This window comes from Helianthus annuus, chromosome 9, assembly GCF_002127325.2.
Source record: "Helianthus annuus cultivar XRQ/B chromosome 9, HanXRQr2.0-SUNRISE, whole genome shotgun sequence".
Classification (NCBI taxonomy): domain Eukaryota; kingdom Viridiplantae; phylum Streptophyta; class Magnoliopsida; order Asterales; family Asteraceae; genus Helianthus; species Helianthus annuus.
In genome coordinates this window covers 156,801,568-156,821,981 of record NC_035441.2, presented here as the reverse complement: position 1 = coordinate 156,821,981, position 20,414 = coordinate 156,801,568, and the positions used below count along the sequence as shown (strand labels likewise).

At 43.8% G+C, this 20,414-nt stretch overlaps 1 protein-coding gene and 1 pseudogene across 1 annotated transcript; both read right to left on the bottom strand.

Moving 5' to 3' along the window:
• Positions 1 to 1,928: 1,928 nt before the first annotated feature.
• On the bottom strand, positions 1,929 to 3,434 carry LOC110926004. Its single transcript, XM_035977754.1, has 3 exons — positions 3,132 to 3,434; positions 2,972 to 3,034; positions 1,929 to 2,441 (listed from the first exon to the last, which is right to left on the bottom strand). Exons 1-3 carry the CDS (start codon positions 3,142 to 3,144, stop codon positions 2,077 to 2,079), a joined length of 441 nt encoding a protein of 146 aa, XP_035833647.1. The 5' UTR covers positions 3,145 to 3,434; the 3' UTR covers positions 1,929 to 2,076.
• A 1,048-nt stretch (positions 3,435 to 4,482) lies between these two features.
• Positions 4,483 to 19,408, bottom strand: LOC110921040 (annotated as a pseudogene).
• Positions 19,409 to 20,414: the final 1,006 nt, after the last annotated feature.

Sequence of the window (20,414 nt, the reverse complement as noted above, 5' to 3'; positions counted from 1 at the left end):
CTCTTTTGTTTTGGTTTTTATCAGACAAATCCATTCCTGAAAAGATAACCAGCACAAATTGTAAAAGTAGCACATTTCAAACTAGCACAGTTTTACAATCCATTTAAACCAGCACACTTTAGCATATAAACTAGCACAATTTAACATTCCATTAAACTAGCACAATTTAACATTCCATTCCTGAAAAGATAACCAGCACATTCTTTTTATAAAGTAGCACATTTCAAACTAGCACAGTTTTACAATCCTTTTAAACCAGCACACTTTAGCATATAAACTAGCACAATTTAACATTCCATTAAACTAGCACAATTTAACATTCCATTCCTGAAAAGATAACCAGCACATTCTTTTTATAAAGTAGCACATTTCAAACTAGCACAGTTTTACAATCCATTTAAACCAGCACACTTTAGCATATAAATCAGCATAATTTTTCAACAAATGTCATAAAAGTAGCACATTTTTTCAGTAATACTACAGATAAACACAATAAAATAGAATTTACCACTCCACTTGTTGGATTTGTAGGTGGAATTTGTGAGAGTTTTTCCTGGGATTGTGGAATGTCCAAACTTTGTGTAATGTTTAGAGATTCTGGGAAGTCACTAAAGTAACGATTTCTAGCTTCATCAGTTTCCTTCGAGATTTCTTGATATGTGGATAGAGGTTGTTCAGCTGGTGCTTTTTTCTTCATCTTCAGTTTTACCTTCAAATTCTTTCGTTTTTCATTTTCTTCTGTTTCACCAGTTGTTGCTGCTTTCAAACTTGTTTTCTTCTTACTCTTCACCACCATTTGAGTAGGTGTTTGTGTTGTCAAGGCGAGTTTCTGTGCTGGTTTCAAACTTGTTTTCTTCTTACTCTTCACCACATTTTCACTTCTCTTTCTTTTATTGCTTTCCACCACCGGACCAAGCTTTTTAATTGTATCATTTTTATGATACATTACAGCTGGTATCATCTTCTGTTTTGGATTTGTTCTTTGGTATGTATCATGAGCATAAACCAACTGATTGATTTACAAGTTAGTTTTTGTTATTATGTTTGATAAAAAACAATAAATATAGATCATTTTTAGATAACTACAACATACCACTAGAAATGTTATCGGCCCGATGTAATGTGCTGCTTTAGATTGGAACCAGCTTGTTGTCTTTCTGTTCAAGCAGTCGATCACGTAGCTGCACCAGTCAACATCCTTAATATCTACATCAGGTTGCAATGTTGTAAGGAATTTCATGTTGACGTTGCCACCGTGTGTGAGCTCTGCCATTATTGAGTTGAACATTACAAGAAAGTTCAGTTGAAATAGCCTTCCACTCTCCTTCTGTTCTTCCACAACATGAATAATATGATGCATTTTTGGCAGTTCATCATCAATTTCAAATTGATTTCTAAACTATGCAACAACTGGATCACTCATTTTTGGTTTACTCAACTCCGTAACCTTCACTTTACCCATTGGTATGCCAAGAACTTCTTGTACAAGGTTAGGTGTTATCACTACATTATGTGTACCTAGATTCAGTGTGTTGATTGTAGGTTCATAATTGTTAGTGAGCCAGTATCCCAGATCAGTTGGTATATTTGTTATATCAAAGTTCTTCATGCTTTCAAATCCCATGTTATCTACTTCTGCTTTCTGTTCGTCAGATAACACTTGCATGAATTCAGCAAGGTTTTTTGGGCTGTTCCTGATTCTAATTCTTTTTTTCTTATCAAATTCCTTGAAAAGTGTTGATCGTATAGGTTCAGGGTTTGTGGCAACAGCTTTTAGTGCTGTTTTTTGTTTCTTTTCCGGGTGTTCGAAGTCACTGTCTGATGAGCCTGCAAGTAATTTCAGAAGAAACATAGTAACCAGCACAAGTTATAAAGTGTACTATATATTAAAAAAACAATAACCAGTACCATTTTGATCATTTAATACATAATAAACCATGATTTTTATAATTCAAAACATCATTGTTACATAAGGTTCAGAAAAACATGATCATAATACATAACAGCATTGATAACATTAGAAAACTAAAACAAACAACATAAACATGATGATCATAGCAGGAGCTGGCTAGATTGCTACTTCCTTCCAAAATTCTTGACTGAGATTATAGGTTTTTCCTCATCTTCTTCATGTTTAGGTTGTAGGATTGGGATCTTTTGTTTTTCATCATCTTCTTCTTTTTTGGGTTGTACAACTGAGATTTCAGGTTTCTCATCAATCTCTTCTTTTATGGGATCTGAAGGTTCACCACCAGAAGTAGGATGATTGGTATAGCTTGGCCACCAGATTGCTACTTCATTCCAAAATTTCGGACTCATATAATATTCCTTTTTTGTTGGTCTTACAACTTTTAGTGGAATGGGATGCAAAGTTTCATTATCAAAAGTAGGGATTGGTTCTCCTGGTTGTACAATTTGTAGTGGTTTGGGATTGTACAGCTCTGTTTTCACACACAAAAAACAACTGAAACTTATATTACTTATCTCCTGAATTTAAAAGTAGCACAGTCGGTAAACCAGCACAGATTTGGAACACTAAAGTAGCACTTGTGCTAGTTTCTTATAAAACACTAAAGTAGCACAGACGGTAAACCAACTAGAATTTGTGCTAGTTTACTAGAAAACACTAAACCCTTTGTGCTGGTTTCTTCTAAATCAATAAACTAGCACAGACGGTAAACCAACTAGAACTTTGTGCTAGTTTCTTAAAAAACACTAAACTAGCACGGAAGTTAAACCAGCACCGATTTCAAAACCAGAAAACCAACCACAACTTTGTGCTAGATATTTCTAAATCACTAAACTAGCACATAGGTTAAACCAGCACAGAAAATAAACCAGCACAAAAAATAAACCAGCATTATTTCATAAAAAACACAACGATCGATCTGTTTAATAAAATGCAGAACATGAATCAGTTTAGACATATTAAAACCCTAGAAATCTGTTCGTTTACAGATCCTTAACAAACCTTCGAAATCGTCATCATGTTTTGTTTCTTTATGCTTCTGGCTTCTTGTAGATCTCTTAGAACCTGTGTAATCGATTTGATTTCGAAGAAACTTAGAAAAACCGTACAAAATTGAAACGAATACACCAAAATGCAAAAAAAAAAAAAAAATGGAACGTACTCTCTGAATCCATCGTTGATGCTGTTTTTGTTGTTGTTTGTTCGATTTTCGTCTCTCTGATTGTCGATTTTAGGTGAAGTTTGTTAGCGATTGGGAAGTTTTGAGAGAGAGTGAAGAAGAAGTTTTTTTGAATCGTTGATAACTGCCAGTACTATTTGTTTGTTTATGGCGAAAATACCCCCGCGCGTTGTATTTTGTTTATTTATCTAGTTTAATATTAGGGATCTAATCTGGTCCATTGGTTGTTTAAACAAATGGTGTAGATTGCTTCTTAGGCAACTTAGGCAAAATAGGCTTCTTAGGGGAACCGCCCCCATTGTATATATCTATTGATTCATAAATGTCGACGCAATAGTCATGTTTCTGTCTTTTTAATTTTGCACCAGTCATCTTTCTAGCTTTTGAATTTCACCATTACAGTTTGTTTTTTTTTTTTTTCTTTTTGAACTGAAAAAAAAAACTTTACGATAGAAAAGCAAATGTTTTTTAGTTATATTTAATATATCATGTACTTTAATTTTCTATATTAACGTATATTAATTTTAAAAAAAAGATGAATACGCAACTATGGTATCATAATCTATACGAGTGTTGGTATCATACCGGTACCGTCACGAACCGTATTGATTACAACCTAACAACATTGGTACCGATATTAGTATTACGAACCGGTACCGCTATTCGTTTTTATAGTTTAAGATTGATGTAAATGACATGTTCATATCCTTTTGGGCATATCGGCTTTACTTTTTTTTGGGTATTCTCTTCCCGTTGCTATAACGAGTGTCGATAACGTAACAATACCAACTAAATTCCCGCGCGTAACGCGGGGTGTTACCCTAGTTTGGAATTAAATATGATATTTGAAACTCGCCCATTATAATTTTTGTTCTTACAAAATATCAACAAAATATATAGACTCTATTTGGTTAATTTTAATGTACTACTAGAAATATTACTTTCTATGACGATTTTTGCATGGGATTGTTAGTGATCAATAAGCATTTGGGTATAACTCTAAATTGTGTTATATGAACTTTTGGGACGTAATACTTTGACCTAATAATTGTTGAGATTTACATGAAATCTATTCAGGGGAGACGTATAAAGGTGGGAGGGACGAATCAGAATGACATAGGGCACTGACGAAGTGTGCACTTAGAGGGCACGTTACAAGGCCATGGGTGGCAGGCCTCTTGTTGTGATGTGACTTGAAAGGTGTAGGATAAGTGGGAACCCGTAATTAGTTGTATAGCTTAAAACAAGTGTACACTCCACACCTCCTAAGTTCAGCATGAAGTTCCTTCGTTCTCATGTACATTTAAGTACATAAAACGATTAACGAAACAAAAATAGCCAACACACTTTTCTTTAGTCCAACACCATTTCTTGAAACTTATGGATGGTAGTCAGTGCCCATTGCACACTGCCACTACATAGCTAAATTGGAGAGATCATTTAGCAACTTTTTAACACATTATGCTTACTATTTCAAGTCCTCCATGTGTTATTAGAGTGATAGTCAAACCATGTATCTCATTCCTGTATCCAGTCAATGAAGCTGTTGAGATTTATATCAGAATGGCCACCTCTTCTGACAGCAATTTTAACCTTTTCTTTAAGTTCAGCAGCTCTAACCTTACATTCCTTGTCTTCTAGAAGCTGTTCAACTTTATTCTTGATTTCATATCTTGAAATGATACCACTTTCATCTTTACCGAACTCCAATCCGGTCTTCCAAACATCAGAAACGTATCCTTGGTTAATAAACTGATCGGCAAAGTAAGGCCAGCACATGAATGGTAGGCCACTGCTGACGCCTTCCAAAACCGAGTTCCAACCACAGTGACTGACAAAGCAAGCAACAGAAGGATGATTCAAAACCAGTTGTTGAGGCGCCCAACCAACTATCCGCCCACGCTCATGTATTCTATTCATATATCCTGTTAGGTAGTTATTATTCATCTCGTCAACCATGTCAGCGCGTACAACCCACAGGAACGGTCTGTTGGTTAGTTCAAGTCCTATTGCCAGTTCATGAAACTGGTTACGGTCCATAAGTGTGAAGCTGCCAAATGCAACGTAGATGACTGAGTGTGCTGGCTGTTGGTCGAGCCACGTCAGGCATGTCGGGTCCTCTTTCCAGAAGTAGCCGGTTTGCTTGGCTAGTCTGTTGCTTGCCAATAGGGGGCCTATTGGTAAGATCCAGCTCATAAGCGGAATTGCAGATAATACGCTCTGCCAGTTTCACAAACCCATTTGCTTTTATTATCAAATCAAAAAGAGCATTTTGGGTCTTCAAGTCGCCAATGCAGACCCATGAAAAGTGTGCAGGGTTTATAGCAGGCATGGTTGGTGCTAGTTTAACCATCTCCTTCTTCATGGGAGTACCTGTGATTAATGTTTTGACAAAAAAGAATAAAGGAAAATTAGATTTAAATAATCCCAATTATTACTTATTGGCCGGCAACAGTCCCAACTAACCGAATGTTTTGTGACAGTCTCAACTTTTAATCTATTTTCTCCCAACGAGCTTTTTCTAACTAGAGGTTAACCCAGTTAGTTTTTGTTGACGTGGACTGCCACAAGAGTAGGCAGTTGAAGAGGTATGGTCCCAATTCCCTGCCTACATGGCAGGGACCACACCACTTTTGTGCACACAAGGCACCCATGTCACCAGGACCTTCTAGAAGCTTCCAGAAGACATCTAGGATAGCTGGCATCGAAGATGCTTTGCCCAACATAAAGGACAACACGTGTCACCATTAAGAGAAGGCCACATAGGCCTGCGACGATCCAGGGAGCAAGTCCGACGCAACCAGTACGAGGTATCCAGCGTAAGCAAATAGAAGGACGCCACGTGTACCACTACACCCTTCGCGATAGAGCAGACCAAGAGGATATTCCCCTTGGTCGGACAGCTGGCGCACACCCACAGCTGGCACAGCTGCTCCCTCCTTCTTCACCATCCGGCTATAAATAGAACCCTTCATCATTCAGGTTAAGGATCTTGGCTCTCTTTACTCACTTTATACACACACTGTTTTATTCATCTCAGAGCAGTACTTATTCTCACGCCGGAGCCTGGTTAAGAGGGAAAACCCCCTTTTCCCCTCTTAACGAGACTAACGGTGTTTACTGTTTTGCAGATCTCGGGCCTTTGATACGAGCAAGAGAAGAGGTTGAACCCCATAAGTGAAACGACCCTCTTGGTTATCCTTTGTGTTAACCATTGTTTCAACATTGGCGCCATCCGCTTTTTTGCAAGACCACTCTCACCTCTTTTTCTCTTTTAGAAAACACTCGTGAAAATGGCAGACCAAAATCATTCACACCCAGCTGACGGAGAAATCTCTTCTTTTGAACTCGTTTCGGACACGGCACACGTCCAACGCAGTCAAAGGAACGAGACCATCCAAGAAGGTCAGCTGAACAACGAGTTTCCATCCATTTTTGGAAGTGCGTCCAGGGCTGCTAGCCAGACCACAACTGGACCCATTTTCCAAACACCAACAAGAATCATTACTCAAACCACAAACGGGGCTGCTCTTCAGCCTCCAACGGGGATGTTACATCAAACCCCACCGCCGATGCAGACTGTAAGCCATGGGCCAGGCCCTTCGGTACCATCGGAACAAGCACAACTCAACTATTCTGCACTTTTAGGGCTACCCGAAGGAAAAACTCTAGCTTCCTGGTATGCCGAACAGATGGCGTCTATAAACCTCGTTTATACGCAGCTCAGCGCACAACAAGCCTTGCTCCAAGCACAGGCTAACCAATCAGCGTTCGTAACTCCACAACCAAGGTCTCTGAGTACACACACGGCTCAGCAGACAAACACGTGGAACTTACGACCAGAAAGAGAACCAGTGCAGCAGGTCAGAAGACCCAGCATGCAAGACACGCGCGATACCTATGCGGAAACAGAGAGCAACTTCGTCCAAACTTCCAATCAACAACGAAGGCCGATCCAAACCCGTTTGGGCGCACGCAACATGAATACAGAATGGGAAGAGGAGGAAGACGACCCAACGTACAAGGCAGAATCCACAGTGTTTAGCAGACTTCCTCCAGAACACGAGGCTTACAAACCAACCAAGCGCGCGGGGTACAACCCCAAAGCAGAACATGACTTCACCTTGAGCTATCGTCCTGAGGACATGGCTGAAAATTCAAAATTCATTCCAGAAATCGCATGCGCAGCCATCGACAAAACAAAGTTACCACACAACGTAGGTAAATACAATGGGTTGACGGACCCAGACGATCACCTCCAGGTGTTTAAAGGTGCGGGAGCAACAGGCGGATGGAACTTACCAACATGGTGCCACCTGTTCGCTCAGATATTCGTCGGCGCGGCGCGCATTTGGTTCGACAACTTACCGGCTGGCAAAATCAAATCGTGGGTCGACTTCCGAGAGAAGTTCTTGGCACACTTCTCTCAACAACGAAGACAAGCAAGAGATCCAGGTGATTGTCTGAACATATGGAGAAAAGATTATGAAAGCGTAGAAGATTTCATTACAAGGTATAACAAAGAATGTCTAGAGATCGGAGACATACCAGAAAAAATGATGCGTGCACACTTCATGCGAGCAGTCAAGTGCGATGATCTGGTTAAAAGAATCAAAGGGCGAGATGGAGGACCCAAAGACTGGGAAACCTTCATTGAAGCGGCCAAGACCATTGCGCAGACGGATAGGCAACTGACCGGTGACGATCACCGTCAGCGCGCACACAACCATCATGATCGAAACAACAGAAGGGGCAGAAATCAACCCTGGAGGGCTTCTGGGAACAGAGAAAGAAGCCCCCCACGGGACGACGCACGCCATACGATCAATCAGATAGCCCATCGAAAAGAAGTAAAGCGCGAAAATAGAGAAAAGCAGTGGACTCCACTAACCAAAACACCTTCTGAAGTCTTAGCTACAGAGAACCATCAATTCAAACCACCCTTGCAGATGCGCAACAAAAGGGGTCAGGACCCAAATCTCTTCTGTGAATTCCACAAAGACACGGGCCACTTGACCGACGATTGCTTCAGCTTAAAACAAGAAATCGAAAGAGCTCTAAGAGACGGAAAGCTCGGTCACTTAGTCAAAGGAGGAAAGCGCGATTACCGCCAGATACAACGAAGAGATGAAGGCCCAGACAACAAGAAGCTCAGAAAGCTAGAAACTCATATGGTGCAAGGAGGACCACGGCGACCAAGAAAAAACTACAACAAACGCGCGCAGGATGATTCATGGCGCGAGAAGCAAGTAGTGTTCCCAGTTGTCAGGGGAGGCCCAAGAGAAAAGCGGCCAATAGTCATTCCAGGGGTGATCGGCCACTACCAAACAGATTACATCTTTATTGATCCCGGAAGCACCGCAGACATCATATATGAACAGTGCTTCAATCAATTCGACCAAGAGGATAAGGCGCGCCTGGAACCAGTTGACTACCCATTAACTGGATTCTGCAACGAGGCCGTCTTTCCCCTAGGACAAATATCTTTCCCAGTATTACTTTCTGATGGGAGAAATTCAAGAACTGAAGAAGTCACATTCATGGTGCTACCGGCACATTCAAGACACGACATCCTCTTAGGACGAGAATCCCAAGGAGATTTCAGTATGATCTGTTCCGCACCACATTCTGCCATAGGTTTTCCAACCGAAACAGGCATTGCGTTGATATACGCAAGCAAGGAAGTGCTAGCAACAGACGAAATCAGGCCGGCAAAAGCAAGCAAACCCGCACCGCGCAGAGAGGCAGAAAAATGGGTATTAAACAGTGCATACCCAGAACAAACGGTCACTCTGGGACCCGCAATGTCTGACCTAACGCGCGCGGCGCTAAAGAAATTACTGCATGACAACATGGACGTGTTCGCCTGGACACCGGCCGATATGGTTGGTGTTCCACGGCATATAGCGGAACACCGGTTAAACGTCTCAGAGGATGCGAAGCCAGTAGTGCATGCCAAACGACACCTGGGGGACATTAAACATGATGCAATGAAAGAACAAGTGTTAGAACTGCTAAACGCAGGAATCATCAGGGAAGTCCGGTACCAAACGTGGGTGGCAAGCCCAGTTATGGTAAAGAAACCGAATGGTAGTTGGCGAATGTGCGTCGACTACAAGGATCTGAACAAAGCATGCCCCCGTGACTGCTATGCGTTGCCAGACATAGACGAGAAAATAGATTCTTTGGCAACGTTTCGGTGGAAATGTTTTCTGGATTGCTACAAGGGATACCACCAGGTCCAGATGGCTGTTCAAGACGAGGATAAAACCGCATTCCGCACGCCAACGGGGCTATACTGCTACACCAAGATGCCGTTCGGCTTAAAGAATGCAGGTGCTACGTATCAACGGTTGATGAACGAAACATTTAGTGACGCCATCGGTAAATACATCGAGGTATACATGGACGATCTGGTAATCATGAGCAGGGAGGAGAGCGCGATGCTGGCAAATATTCAGAAAACCTTCAACACGCTGCGCAGCGTGAGCATCAAACTGAATCCAGCAAAATGCTCATTTGGAATGGAGGAAGGAAAGTTTCTGGGCTTCATAGTCACCAAAGATGGTTTTAAGGTGAACCCAGAAAAGGTCCAGGCCATAGAGAGGATGCCTTCACCAGCAAGCATCAAAGATATGCAAAAGCTCGCAGGACGATTGGCAGCCCTCAATCGATTCCTAGCAAACCACGCGGCAAAATCCTTCCCATTCATCAAGACCTTGCGAAACTGCATGAAGAAAACCCAATTCCAATGGACTCCGAAAGCAGAAAATGTGTTCCGCGAGATGAAAGACTGTCTCATCAAGCTGCCAACTCTAACCGCACCAAACAAAGAAGAACCTTTGGTTTTGTACCTCTCAGCTTCCGACAGGGCCGTAGGTGCCGTATTGCTGGTTGATCGACAAGGTGTCCAAACACCTGTGTATTATGTGTCCAGAACCCTAACCGACCCAGAAACAAGATACGCAATCATGGAAAAGCTTGTCCTTGCACTGATTCACGCGTCAAGAAGGCTACGCCGATATTTCGCCAATCACGTCATCCACGTGTTAACAAATTACAATATTGGGAATATCCTAGCAAGGCCGGAAATATCAGGAAGGTTGGCCAAATGGGCGATAGAGCTAGGGGGACACAACGTAGTCTTCAGACCACGACCGTCGATAAAAGGCCAAGTTTTGGCAGACTTCATGACAGAAGTCCCCGATGACAAAGACAGAGAGTGTAAGGCGATGGAGAAAGCGGAGAAAAAACAAACCGAAGAACCATGGATGCTGTATACTGACGGTGCGTCCAACGAAGATGGGGCAGGCGCGGGGCTACGGCTAGTGAGCCCTGACAAAAACGAGTTCACCTACGCCATACGTCTAGACTTCAAGAGCACAAATAACGAAGCAGAATATGAAGCCTTCCTGGCCGGCTTGCGCTTAGCAATCAAAATGGGAGTCCGACATATTGAGGCACATGTGGACTCCATGCTAGTGGCAGGCCAAATCAACGGTCAATACGAAGCCAAGGGCGACATAATGGCACTCTATCTCAACCAAGCAAAGACGTTGCTGCAAACTTTCTATTCTTACAAGGTGCACCACATAAACCGCAGCGAAAACAAGCCGGCAGACGCCTTAAGCAAGCTTGCGTCAACAAGTTTTCAGCACCTAGCCAAAGACGTACGCATAGAAGTTTTAAGCAACCCGTCTGTTCCACTCCGAGAAGTCAGCGTCATCCAAACAGGAACCACGTCATGGATGACACCCATCATCATGTACTTACAGTCCGGGATACTCCCAGAAAATAAAGCTGAGGCGCGGAAAATCCAGTATAAATCAGAACATTATCAAATGGCGGACGGGATATTGTACCGAAAGTCATATCTCGGCCCCCTGCTGAGATGTGTTGACGCAGACGACGCAAATTATCTGATCCGGGAAGTACATGAGGGCATCTGCGGCATCCACGCAGGGCCGCGCATGGTAGTGGCTAAAGTAATGAACGCCGGTTACTACTGGCCCGGAATGCACCTCGATGCCGTGAAAGAATTAAGGAAATGCAGCGGCTGCCAACGGCATGCACCAAAAACCATGCGTCCAAAAAACGAGTTGGTGCCAGTAACAACCGCATGGCCCTTTCAACAATGGGGCATAGACATGGTGGGCCCCTTCCCAGAAGCACCGGGGGCAGTCAAGTTCATCATCGTCGCGGTCGATTACTTTACCAAGTGGGTAGAAGCAAAAGCACTTGCGTCAACCACATCGGCAGTCGTTAAACGATTTATCTGGGAACAAATCATATGTCGTTTCGGCCTTCCACTCCGAATCATCACCGACAATGGTACAAATTTTGCAGTAGATGATCTCGAACGATGGTTCAAGGAACTAAACATTGAACACACCTTCTCGTCGGTCGCACATCCGCAAGGGAATGGTCAAGTTGAAGCAGTCAATAAAAGCATCGTTGATGGCATCAAAGCAAGACTCGGTGAAAAAAGACGAGGATGGGTCGACGAGCTACCAAGCATATTATGGGCCCATAGAACAATGCCCAAGACAAGCAATGGAGAAACACCGTTCAGCTTGGTCTATGGGTCCGAGGCTGTGATCCCAGCAGAAATCGGGCTTCCATCTCCGAGAATGCTCTCCATGAATCTGATCAATAACGAAGAAGAAAGGAGGATCGACCTGGACCTCCTAGAAGAACGGAGAGAGATGGCAGCAATCAACGAAGCCAAATACAAGACAAAGCTTGAAAAATATTACAACTCCCGAGTCCGCATCTGCACCTTCAACCCAGGCGATTATGTCTTAAGGGACAATGAAGCGTCCAACGCAGAAAAACCGGGAAAACTGGCTCCCAAATGGGAAGGCCCATACATCATCGATGAGGTCCTCGGCAAGGGAGCATACAAGCTACGCACCATGAACGACAAAGAGGTTCCACGAACCTGGAATGCCCAACAGTTACGAAAATGCTACATATAAACATGTAATCGTATAGGGCGAATCGCCGACACATTTACCTAATACAAGAAGTGTTTGGCTATATTTACTTCATGCAAATTTTTTGTCACAACTGCATTTATCACTTTGGGCGTACACGAAAACATCAATGGCTCGACCATAGGAAACGTTGTAGACCTCCAAGGCTCGTCACAGCCAAGTGCACAGCCGGGTCGAAAACACAACCAAAGCCTACAAAACGCCAAAAAACATAACTTCGTGCCCACATAAACACGAAAACATCGATAGCAAGGCAACTAAACATTGTAATGCTCCCAAGGCTGTAATCCCAGCCGAGCTCACACAATAACCTGCAACTCGATCACTTCGTATATCACATGCAAGCGCGCATACTTAAACGACAGAATAAAAACGTTGTAGTAACACAACATCACCTGTCAGCGCCATCATTCATTCGTGACACCTAATCAAAGTAATTAAAACATGCACATATTATGACGATTTCAAAATTTGCATAAACATAATCAAAGTAGCAAACATTCGTCAAAATACATAACACCGCAGGTACGAAGTATGAAATTGTCTTAAAACACCATTACAAGCCCATACAAGGCTATACGCGGCACACAGGCCGGAAACTTCCACTTAAGGACGGCTGGGACCAGCACCACCCGCACTACCAGCACCGTCATCTCCTAAGGCCTTTTTCAACAAAGCCACCCCATTCGCCTTATTAGCCAACTTACCAGCGGCTCGAACGACAGCAAAATCAAGCATCGGAAATTCTCGACGCTTGGCAGCATAAGCACCCTCGCAATCCTCTTTAAACAACTCAAAATGGTAATCCTTCTCATTGTTTACAGCGGCACACCTGCCTTCAGCATACCCATTCTTGCGGCCACTATTATAGCCTGCCCCACCCAACTCAAACATGTAGCGGGCAAGCTCAGGAGAATTCAAGATACGATCAGCAAGCTGCATGAAAAACAAGGTCGAATAAGATAGCAGAAATAACTACACAAAAGTAGAAATAAAGGAAGACAGAAATAGAACAGGCAAAGAGCATTACCAATGGAACACCGCGGGATAGCAGCCACCTACTATCAGCTGAAGCTTCCTCAGCAAGGAGCTCAGACGCACGGCACTCAGCCGTCTTCTCATCAAGGAGACGCTGAGCAGCCTCACATTCCGAAGCCTTTTCTTGCACAAGAAGCTCCAGCTTATCTATCCGCGCAACATACTCCTTCTCCTTCTTCTCCGCAGCAAGACGCGCTTGATGAGCCTCTTCCGCAAGAGCCGTCTTCTCACCGGACAGCCGCACAATAGCATCACGCTGCGACTGCATCTCCGTATTCGTACGAGCACATGCGGATTCCCAATCCTTTTGTTTTTGCTCATTCAACTGTTTTTGCTCTTCGAGTTTCCGCTCAGCCTCAGTAACCCGCCATTGCAGACCCTTCTGCTCTGCGTTAAATTTTTCCTTCTCTTCAGCAAATGCCTTCTTGGCCTCCTCAAACGCCATAGTTTCTTCTCCCATAGATCGCCATTCGCGAAGAATCTCCTGAGAAGTGGCAAAGAAGTTAACCCCAGCCGTAACATGGTCATCTATAAGGGCAAAGCGGCTGCGGTTTTTCTGAAACATCCTCTCGGCAGGAGGAAGGGATAAAGAGAAGAACTCCTGACAATTCTGTAAATCATTCATGCGGGAACCCTGAGTAAGGCTCCAACGAGGAACATGAGGCATATCATCACAAGCCGGATTACCCCACGAATCATCAGGAACACGTTCAAAGTACGAGTCCCGCACGGCACCAGAAGTAGCTCCACCCCCACCAGGCGGACGCTTCGTGTAAACGGTTTGTTGCGGAGTAGTCTCACTAGACTCCATCTCCACTTCAATACCTTTACCCCTATCGGCTCCAGCAATATCACCTCCGGCACCGCGGCTACCACCAGCATCACCACCAACATCACCTCCAGCAGCGTTACCCCCCTCAAACATACCCTCAAAAAACCCTTCACCGCCCTTAACAGAGGCATCAGCATCATCTTGAGGGGGAGTCAAGCCAACAGTCCTCGACGGAGGAGAAGTAGGTGGAGTAATCTGAGAAATATCCACCGGCCGTGGTTTCTTGCCAGTCTTGGTTGCTGCCATAAAACTACAATTAGTAAAAAAGACCAAAGGAAAGATGACAGAAACATACACGGAAACTAAGGTACCAGGGCGGGAAGCAGAGGCATCAAATATCTCCTCCAACAAATTCCCTCGACCCCCACTAAACACACCCAAATCAACCTCAGATTCAGAAGGGGCTGGGGGGGCATCCTTTTGAAGCTTGGCCCTCTTGGCCGCAAGAAGGGCAGCAGCTTGTTCATCAAGATGACGCTTATGATCATCAAGAGCCTTCTTCTTCATATGCTCAGTTAAAGTGGCTTTATCATCAGAATCTGACCCTTGACGCACCTCCCCAGGGCCTAGGCCAGACAACGTATCAGACACTACCACATAATCTAGATAAGGAAGAGTAGAAGGTTGCTTACGAGAAGATCCAGCAGCTCCGCCCTCCTTCTTCTCTTCCCTTCTTACAGATTTCTCCGTCCTTGCCCTTTTCCTCGTCTCCAACTGGGCAGACGGATCAACAGATGCCTCCGCATCGTAATCATCCTCAGCAAACCCATGTACCGCCTCAGCAACACCACCAGGCACGGTACCTGCACGCGCGGAATGAGATATTAGATCTTCAACATCCTGGTCGGAACTTCCACTAGAAAGGATAACGACTTCCTCTCGACCAGAGTCGACCAAGTCGTCCTCATCATCCTCACCAAGAACTTCATTGGCGTATCCACTCAAACTAGCATCGGTAGGATGCAGAAAACGGTCATGTATTTGCTCCAACCACGTTGGATTCCCATCAGCCTGGATAGCTTCAACCATGGCACCCGCTGATTTCGGGTCCAAGGCATTCAACAAACTATAACCAACTGCAAAGTGGAAACAAAAATAAGGACACATAATAAGCATAAAGGGAAATAATCAAGTGATGAGACATGAAAGAACAATACATTTGCCCTTATGGCTATACGCAGGCTGACCCAGCGGATGTTTGGGAACCCACAACAAACTCATCCCTGCACCAACCAAAGCCATCTCATCCAGTTGAGAAATAGCCGTCGGCTTCGCAGTTATCTTCTTAAACCAGTCTTGATCACCATAGTTGGGAGGAACATCCACCCTGGGGACCCCTTGTCCCACCTGCCTATACGACATATCCGTCGGAATCACACCACGACGAATGTAAAAAAACTTTTGTTTCCAATCATGAATGCCCTTTATCGGCACCGAACACACCTGAGCAACTCCCATCCTAGCCTGGAAAGAGTAGAACCCACTGGAATACGAAACACTGTAGATAGTGTTGAACATCTCAAACGTAGGCTCAACACGGTACGACCTGCAGACAAACTCGAAATGAGTAATCCGAGGGAGCCCAATCGCATTTATCTGAGAAATGTGAAGCCCATAACCCCTCAAAACATCAGCAGTGAACTTCGTAATCGGCAACCTAAAATTGCCTTCCCGGAAATAAGCAGCATACAGCGTGATAAAACCCCGAGGGGCGTCCAATGCTGTGGATCCAGAGGGAGGATAACGAGCCCCCCACTCAGGACGAAAATTATGTCCCCTCACAAGCATCTGGAATTCATCCTCCTTCCAGTTAATCACAGCCTGGTCAGGACCAGGAGGCGCTCTACTCCTATTTTTCCTTTTCTTTTGAGTAGGATTCTTATCAGCCATGATAAAAATCAAGAAGAAGACGACTTGAAAAGGTGAAAGATAGAACAAAGGGGAAGAAGGTAGAGAGAAATTGCACGTAGAATTTGAAAGTGAAGGAAGAAAGAGATAACCGCCCCATATTTATACCCATCGCATTTAATGCGATGGGTAGTGGACCGTCAGGGAACAGAAAAAGCGCCCAATAGATGACTGACACGTCACAGGAAAGAGAAGACGTCGGCTCATTTTTCGGGAAGCATGGGCGACAGGGTCTGCTGATGTGACAGAAAGTCACTGCAAAAGCAACTGTTCGCCTCCGAAAAGACAGGGACGTCAGACGGTCACACCAAACGCTTCCCCATAACCACCAAACTTCCAACAGAAGAAAGCAAGAGAGCCAAAACCCATGCGGCATGCGTCCATTTGGCTCACTTTTTTCAAAGGGCCAAAACCCATGCGGCATGCGTCCATTTGGCTCACTTTTTTCAAAGAGCCAAAACCCATGCGGCATGCGTCCATTTGGCTCACTTTTTTCAAAGGGCCAAAACCCATGCGGCATGCGTCCATTGGGCTCACTTTTTTCAAAGGGCCAAAACCCATGCGGCATGCGTCCATTGGGCTCACTTTTTTCAAAGGGCCAAAACCCATGCGGCATGCGTCCATTTGGCTCACTTTTTTCAAAGGGCCAAAACCCATGCGGCATGCGTCCATTTGGCTCACTTTTTTTAAAGGGCCAAAACCCATGCGGCATGCGTCCATTTGGCTCACCTTTTTCAAAGGGCCAAAAACCCATGCGGCATGCGTCCATTTGGCTCACTTTTTTCAAAGGGCCAAAAACCCATGCGGCATGCGTCCATTTGGCTCACTTTTTTCAAAGGGCCAAAACCCATGCGGCATGCGTCCATTTGGCTCACTTTTTTCAAAGGGCCAAAACCCATGCGGCATGCGTCCATTTGGCTCACTTTTTTCAAAAGGCCAAAACCCATGCGGCATGCGTCCATTTGGCTCACTTTTTTCAAAGGGCCAAAACCCATGCGGCATGCGTCCATTTGGCTCACTTTTTTCAAAGGGCCAAAACCCATGCGGCATGCGTCCATTTGGCTCACTTTTTTCAAAGGGCCAAAACCCATGCGGCATGCGTCCATTTGGCTCACTTTTTTCAAAGGGCCAAAACCCATGCGGCATGCGTCCATTGGGCTCACTTTTTTCAAAGGGCCAAAACCCATGCGGCATGCGTCCATTTGGCTCACTTTTTTCAAAGGGCCAAAACCCATGCGGCATGCGTCCATTTGGCTCACTTTTTTCAAAGGGCCAAAACCCATGCGGCATGCGTCCATTTGGCTCACCTTTTTCAAAGGGCCAAAAACCCATGCGGCATGCGTCCATTTGGCTCACTTTTTTCAAAGGGCCAAAAACCCATGCGGCATGCGTCCATTTGGCTCACTTTTTTCAAAGGGCCAAAACCCATGCGGCATGCGACCATTTGGCTAACTTTTTTCAAAGGGCCAAAACCCATGCGGCATGCGTCCATTTGGCTCACTTTTTTCAAAAGGCCAAAACCCATGCGGCATGCGTCCATTTGGCTCACTTTTTTCAAAAGGCAAAAACCCATGCGGCATGAGTCCATTTGACTCACTTTTTTCAAAGAGCCAATAACCAAACGGCGCGCGTCCACTTGGCTCACTTTATATTCACCAACTTCAACGCGATGCACAGAAGCCACAACTCTCATAAGTCCAGAATCCCTCCTAGACGATCAACTCAACTAGAAGGCACACTGGACTGGGGGGACTTGAAGAGGTATGGTCCCAATTCCCTGCCTACATGGCAGGGACCACACCACTTTTGTGCACACAAGGCACCCATGTCACCAGGACCTTCTAGAAGCTTCCAGAAGACATCTAGGCGGTTCATAGCTGGCATCGAAGATGCTTTGCCCAACATAAAGGACAACACGTGTCACCATTAAGAGAAGGCCACATAGGCCTGCGACGATCCAGGGAGCAAGTCCGACGCAACCAGTACGAGGTATCCAGCGTAAGCAAATAGAAGGACGCCACGTGTACCACTACACCCTTCGCGACAGAGCAGACCAAGAGGATATTCCCCTTGGTCGGACAGCTGGCACAGCTGCTCCCTCCTTCTTCACCATCCGGCTATAAATAGAACCCTTCATCATTCAGGTTAAGGATCTTGGCTCTCTTTACTCACTTTATACACACACTGTTTTATTCATCTCAGAGCAGTACTTATTCTCACGCCGGAGCCTGGTTAAGAGGGAAAACCCCCTTTTCCCCTCTTAACGAGACTAACGGTGTTTACTGTTTTGCAGATCTCGGGCCTTTGATACGAGCAAGAGAAGAGGTTGAACCCCATAAGTGAAACGACCCTCTTGGTTATCCTTTGTGTTAACCATTGTTTCAACAGCAGTCCACGTCATCAAAACTTTGCCACATAAGCAGTCAACGTCAGTAAAAAACTAATTGGGTTAGACCTCAGTTAGAAAAAGCTCGTTGCGAGAAACTAGGTTAACAGTTGGGATTGTCGCAAAACATTTCATTAGTTGGGATTGTTGCCCGCCAATATGTTATAGTTGTGATTATTTAAATCTAATTTTTCAAGAATAAAATAATACTGAAAAATCTTGATCCTAATCCTCGCTCATAATAAATAAGGAGTTGCAATTATGAGCCATTCTTCTAAGAATGGGTTGATTTAGGCAACAAGAACTTATATATGGGTTCATTCGGGTCAACTCAAATTATACCATGGGTCAAACGGTCACTCTTATAAAAACTTGTTAACTTAAAACTTGTCCAAATGGGTCAGCACCACTCACGAAAATTGTTTGTCTGAATTGTCTCCACACCTACTCATCGCCGCCAAATTTAATACTTTTTAAAGCGACCCCATTTTGATCCAACTCATTTTGCTGAGAAGGTTTGACCCGACCCGAACCAAGTATGACCTGTTACCCAATCCGACCCACCTGTTTTGCCACGCTTAGAATACACTTCAGATCATCTTTTACTTTCTTGAGTTATTTTTTCCTTCGAGTGAAGCTCACCGTTGCTGTTAATGATTCCATCTTCTAGCAAGTTGGGGATGCTAAACAACGAGGCCAAAACTACAGCAGCTGCGGGCCAGAAGGCGGCTCTTCTTATTTTCATCTTCTCCGCGACTCCAAAGGCCCAACCCATACAGTGGTCAGCAACAATGCATGTAACTTTATCACCATCACTTCCATTAATTTTGTCAACAAGCTCTTCAAGCTTTGCAGGCATGACTTGAAATATTGCATCTGTTAACTTGCCCAAATCATTCCTGTCTTCTGCAGCTTCCACGCCATCCGGAAGTGAAACAAGACTTACTAAATCATTCACGCTCTCATCGTTGGATGCTGCATTAGTGACCAGGTTGTGAGTGAAATCGGTATTAACAAATGTCACTTTGACACCATGCTCGACTAATCTACTTACTTTTTTGTTCATCTTGTTTTTGCCGCTATGTCTTTCTGTATACATCATTGGTACATATTTCTTTATTTTAATAAGGCTACAATTCTAAAACATATTTATTACCCTATTTACCTTTATTTTACATAAATATATGAAATTTGAAGAAGTGAATTATGTCTGCAAGTAAAAACAATGACACTATCCAAGAATGGCTTGTTGGTTAGTTCGAGCCCAACCGCCAGCTCTTTAAACTGGTGCTGGTCAAAGACTGTAAGGCTCCCAAATGCCACATAGATGACCGAGCACGTTGACTGTTGATCGAGCCATTTAAGGCAAGTCGAGTCTGACTTCCAAAAGTGGCCTGCTTGCTTTGTGGATCTGTTGGTTGACAATAGTGGGCGGACGGGAAACATCTTTGGATATAGAGTAAACGCCCCGGGCTCCATATTTGAGTTGCAACTTATGTAGTTTGATGCTTCTGCTGCTTCCTTACCTTCAAGAATCATGATTTTGAAGATGATTTGGTTAGTGACTGGGTCGCCTGTACATGCCCATGCATAATTTGCAGGGTCCATGGATGGCATGGTTGTTGACAGCTGAACCATTTCATTTTTCAAAGGTTTTCAAAGGTACTCCTGAATGAGAAACAGCTTTGTAGCATTGGGGAGGGTTGTGAACAAACCACAGTTTTTTTTTTTTTTTTTTTTTTTTTTTTTTTTTTTTTTTTTTTTTTTGCGAGAACTATAAAAAAATAAATCATTCATTTTTTCATTTACTTGTTTCAAATATACAAAAGTGGTTGTAATGCATTGTTATTCATCACTCCTATAATTAAAAAAAAAAAAAGAAATGAATAAAAAATTATAAAACAAAACCATATAACCAAACTACCCTTGAGTTAACGTTCAGTATAAACAGGGTTAGTCTATTGGATGAAACTAAGAAGAGATAGCAAGCCTCAAAAGTCCAGTTATAAAAGAAATAAAAATTATATGAAAATGACAAATCTGCTCAGAGACAACTTTGAAAATTAATAATATGTTTTAGGAGTAAAATACCAAAATCGTCTATG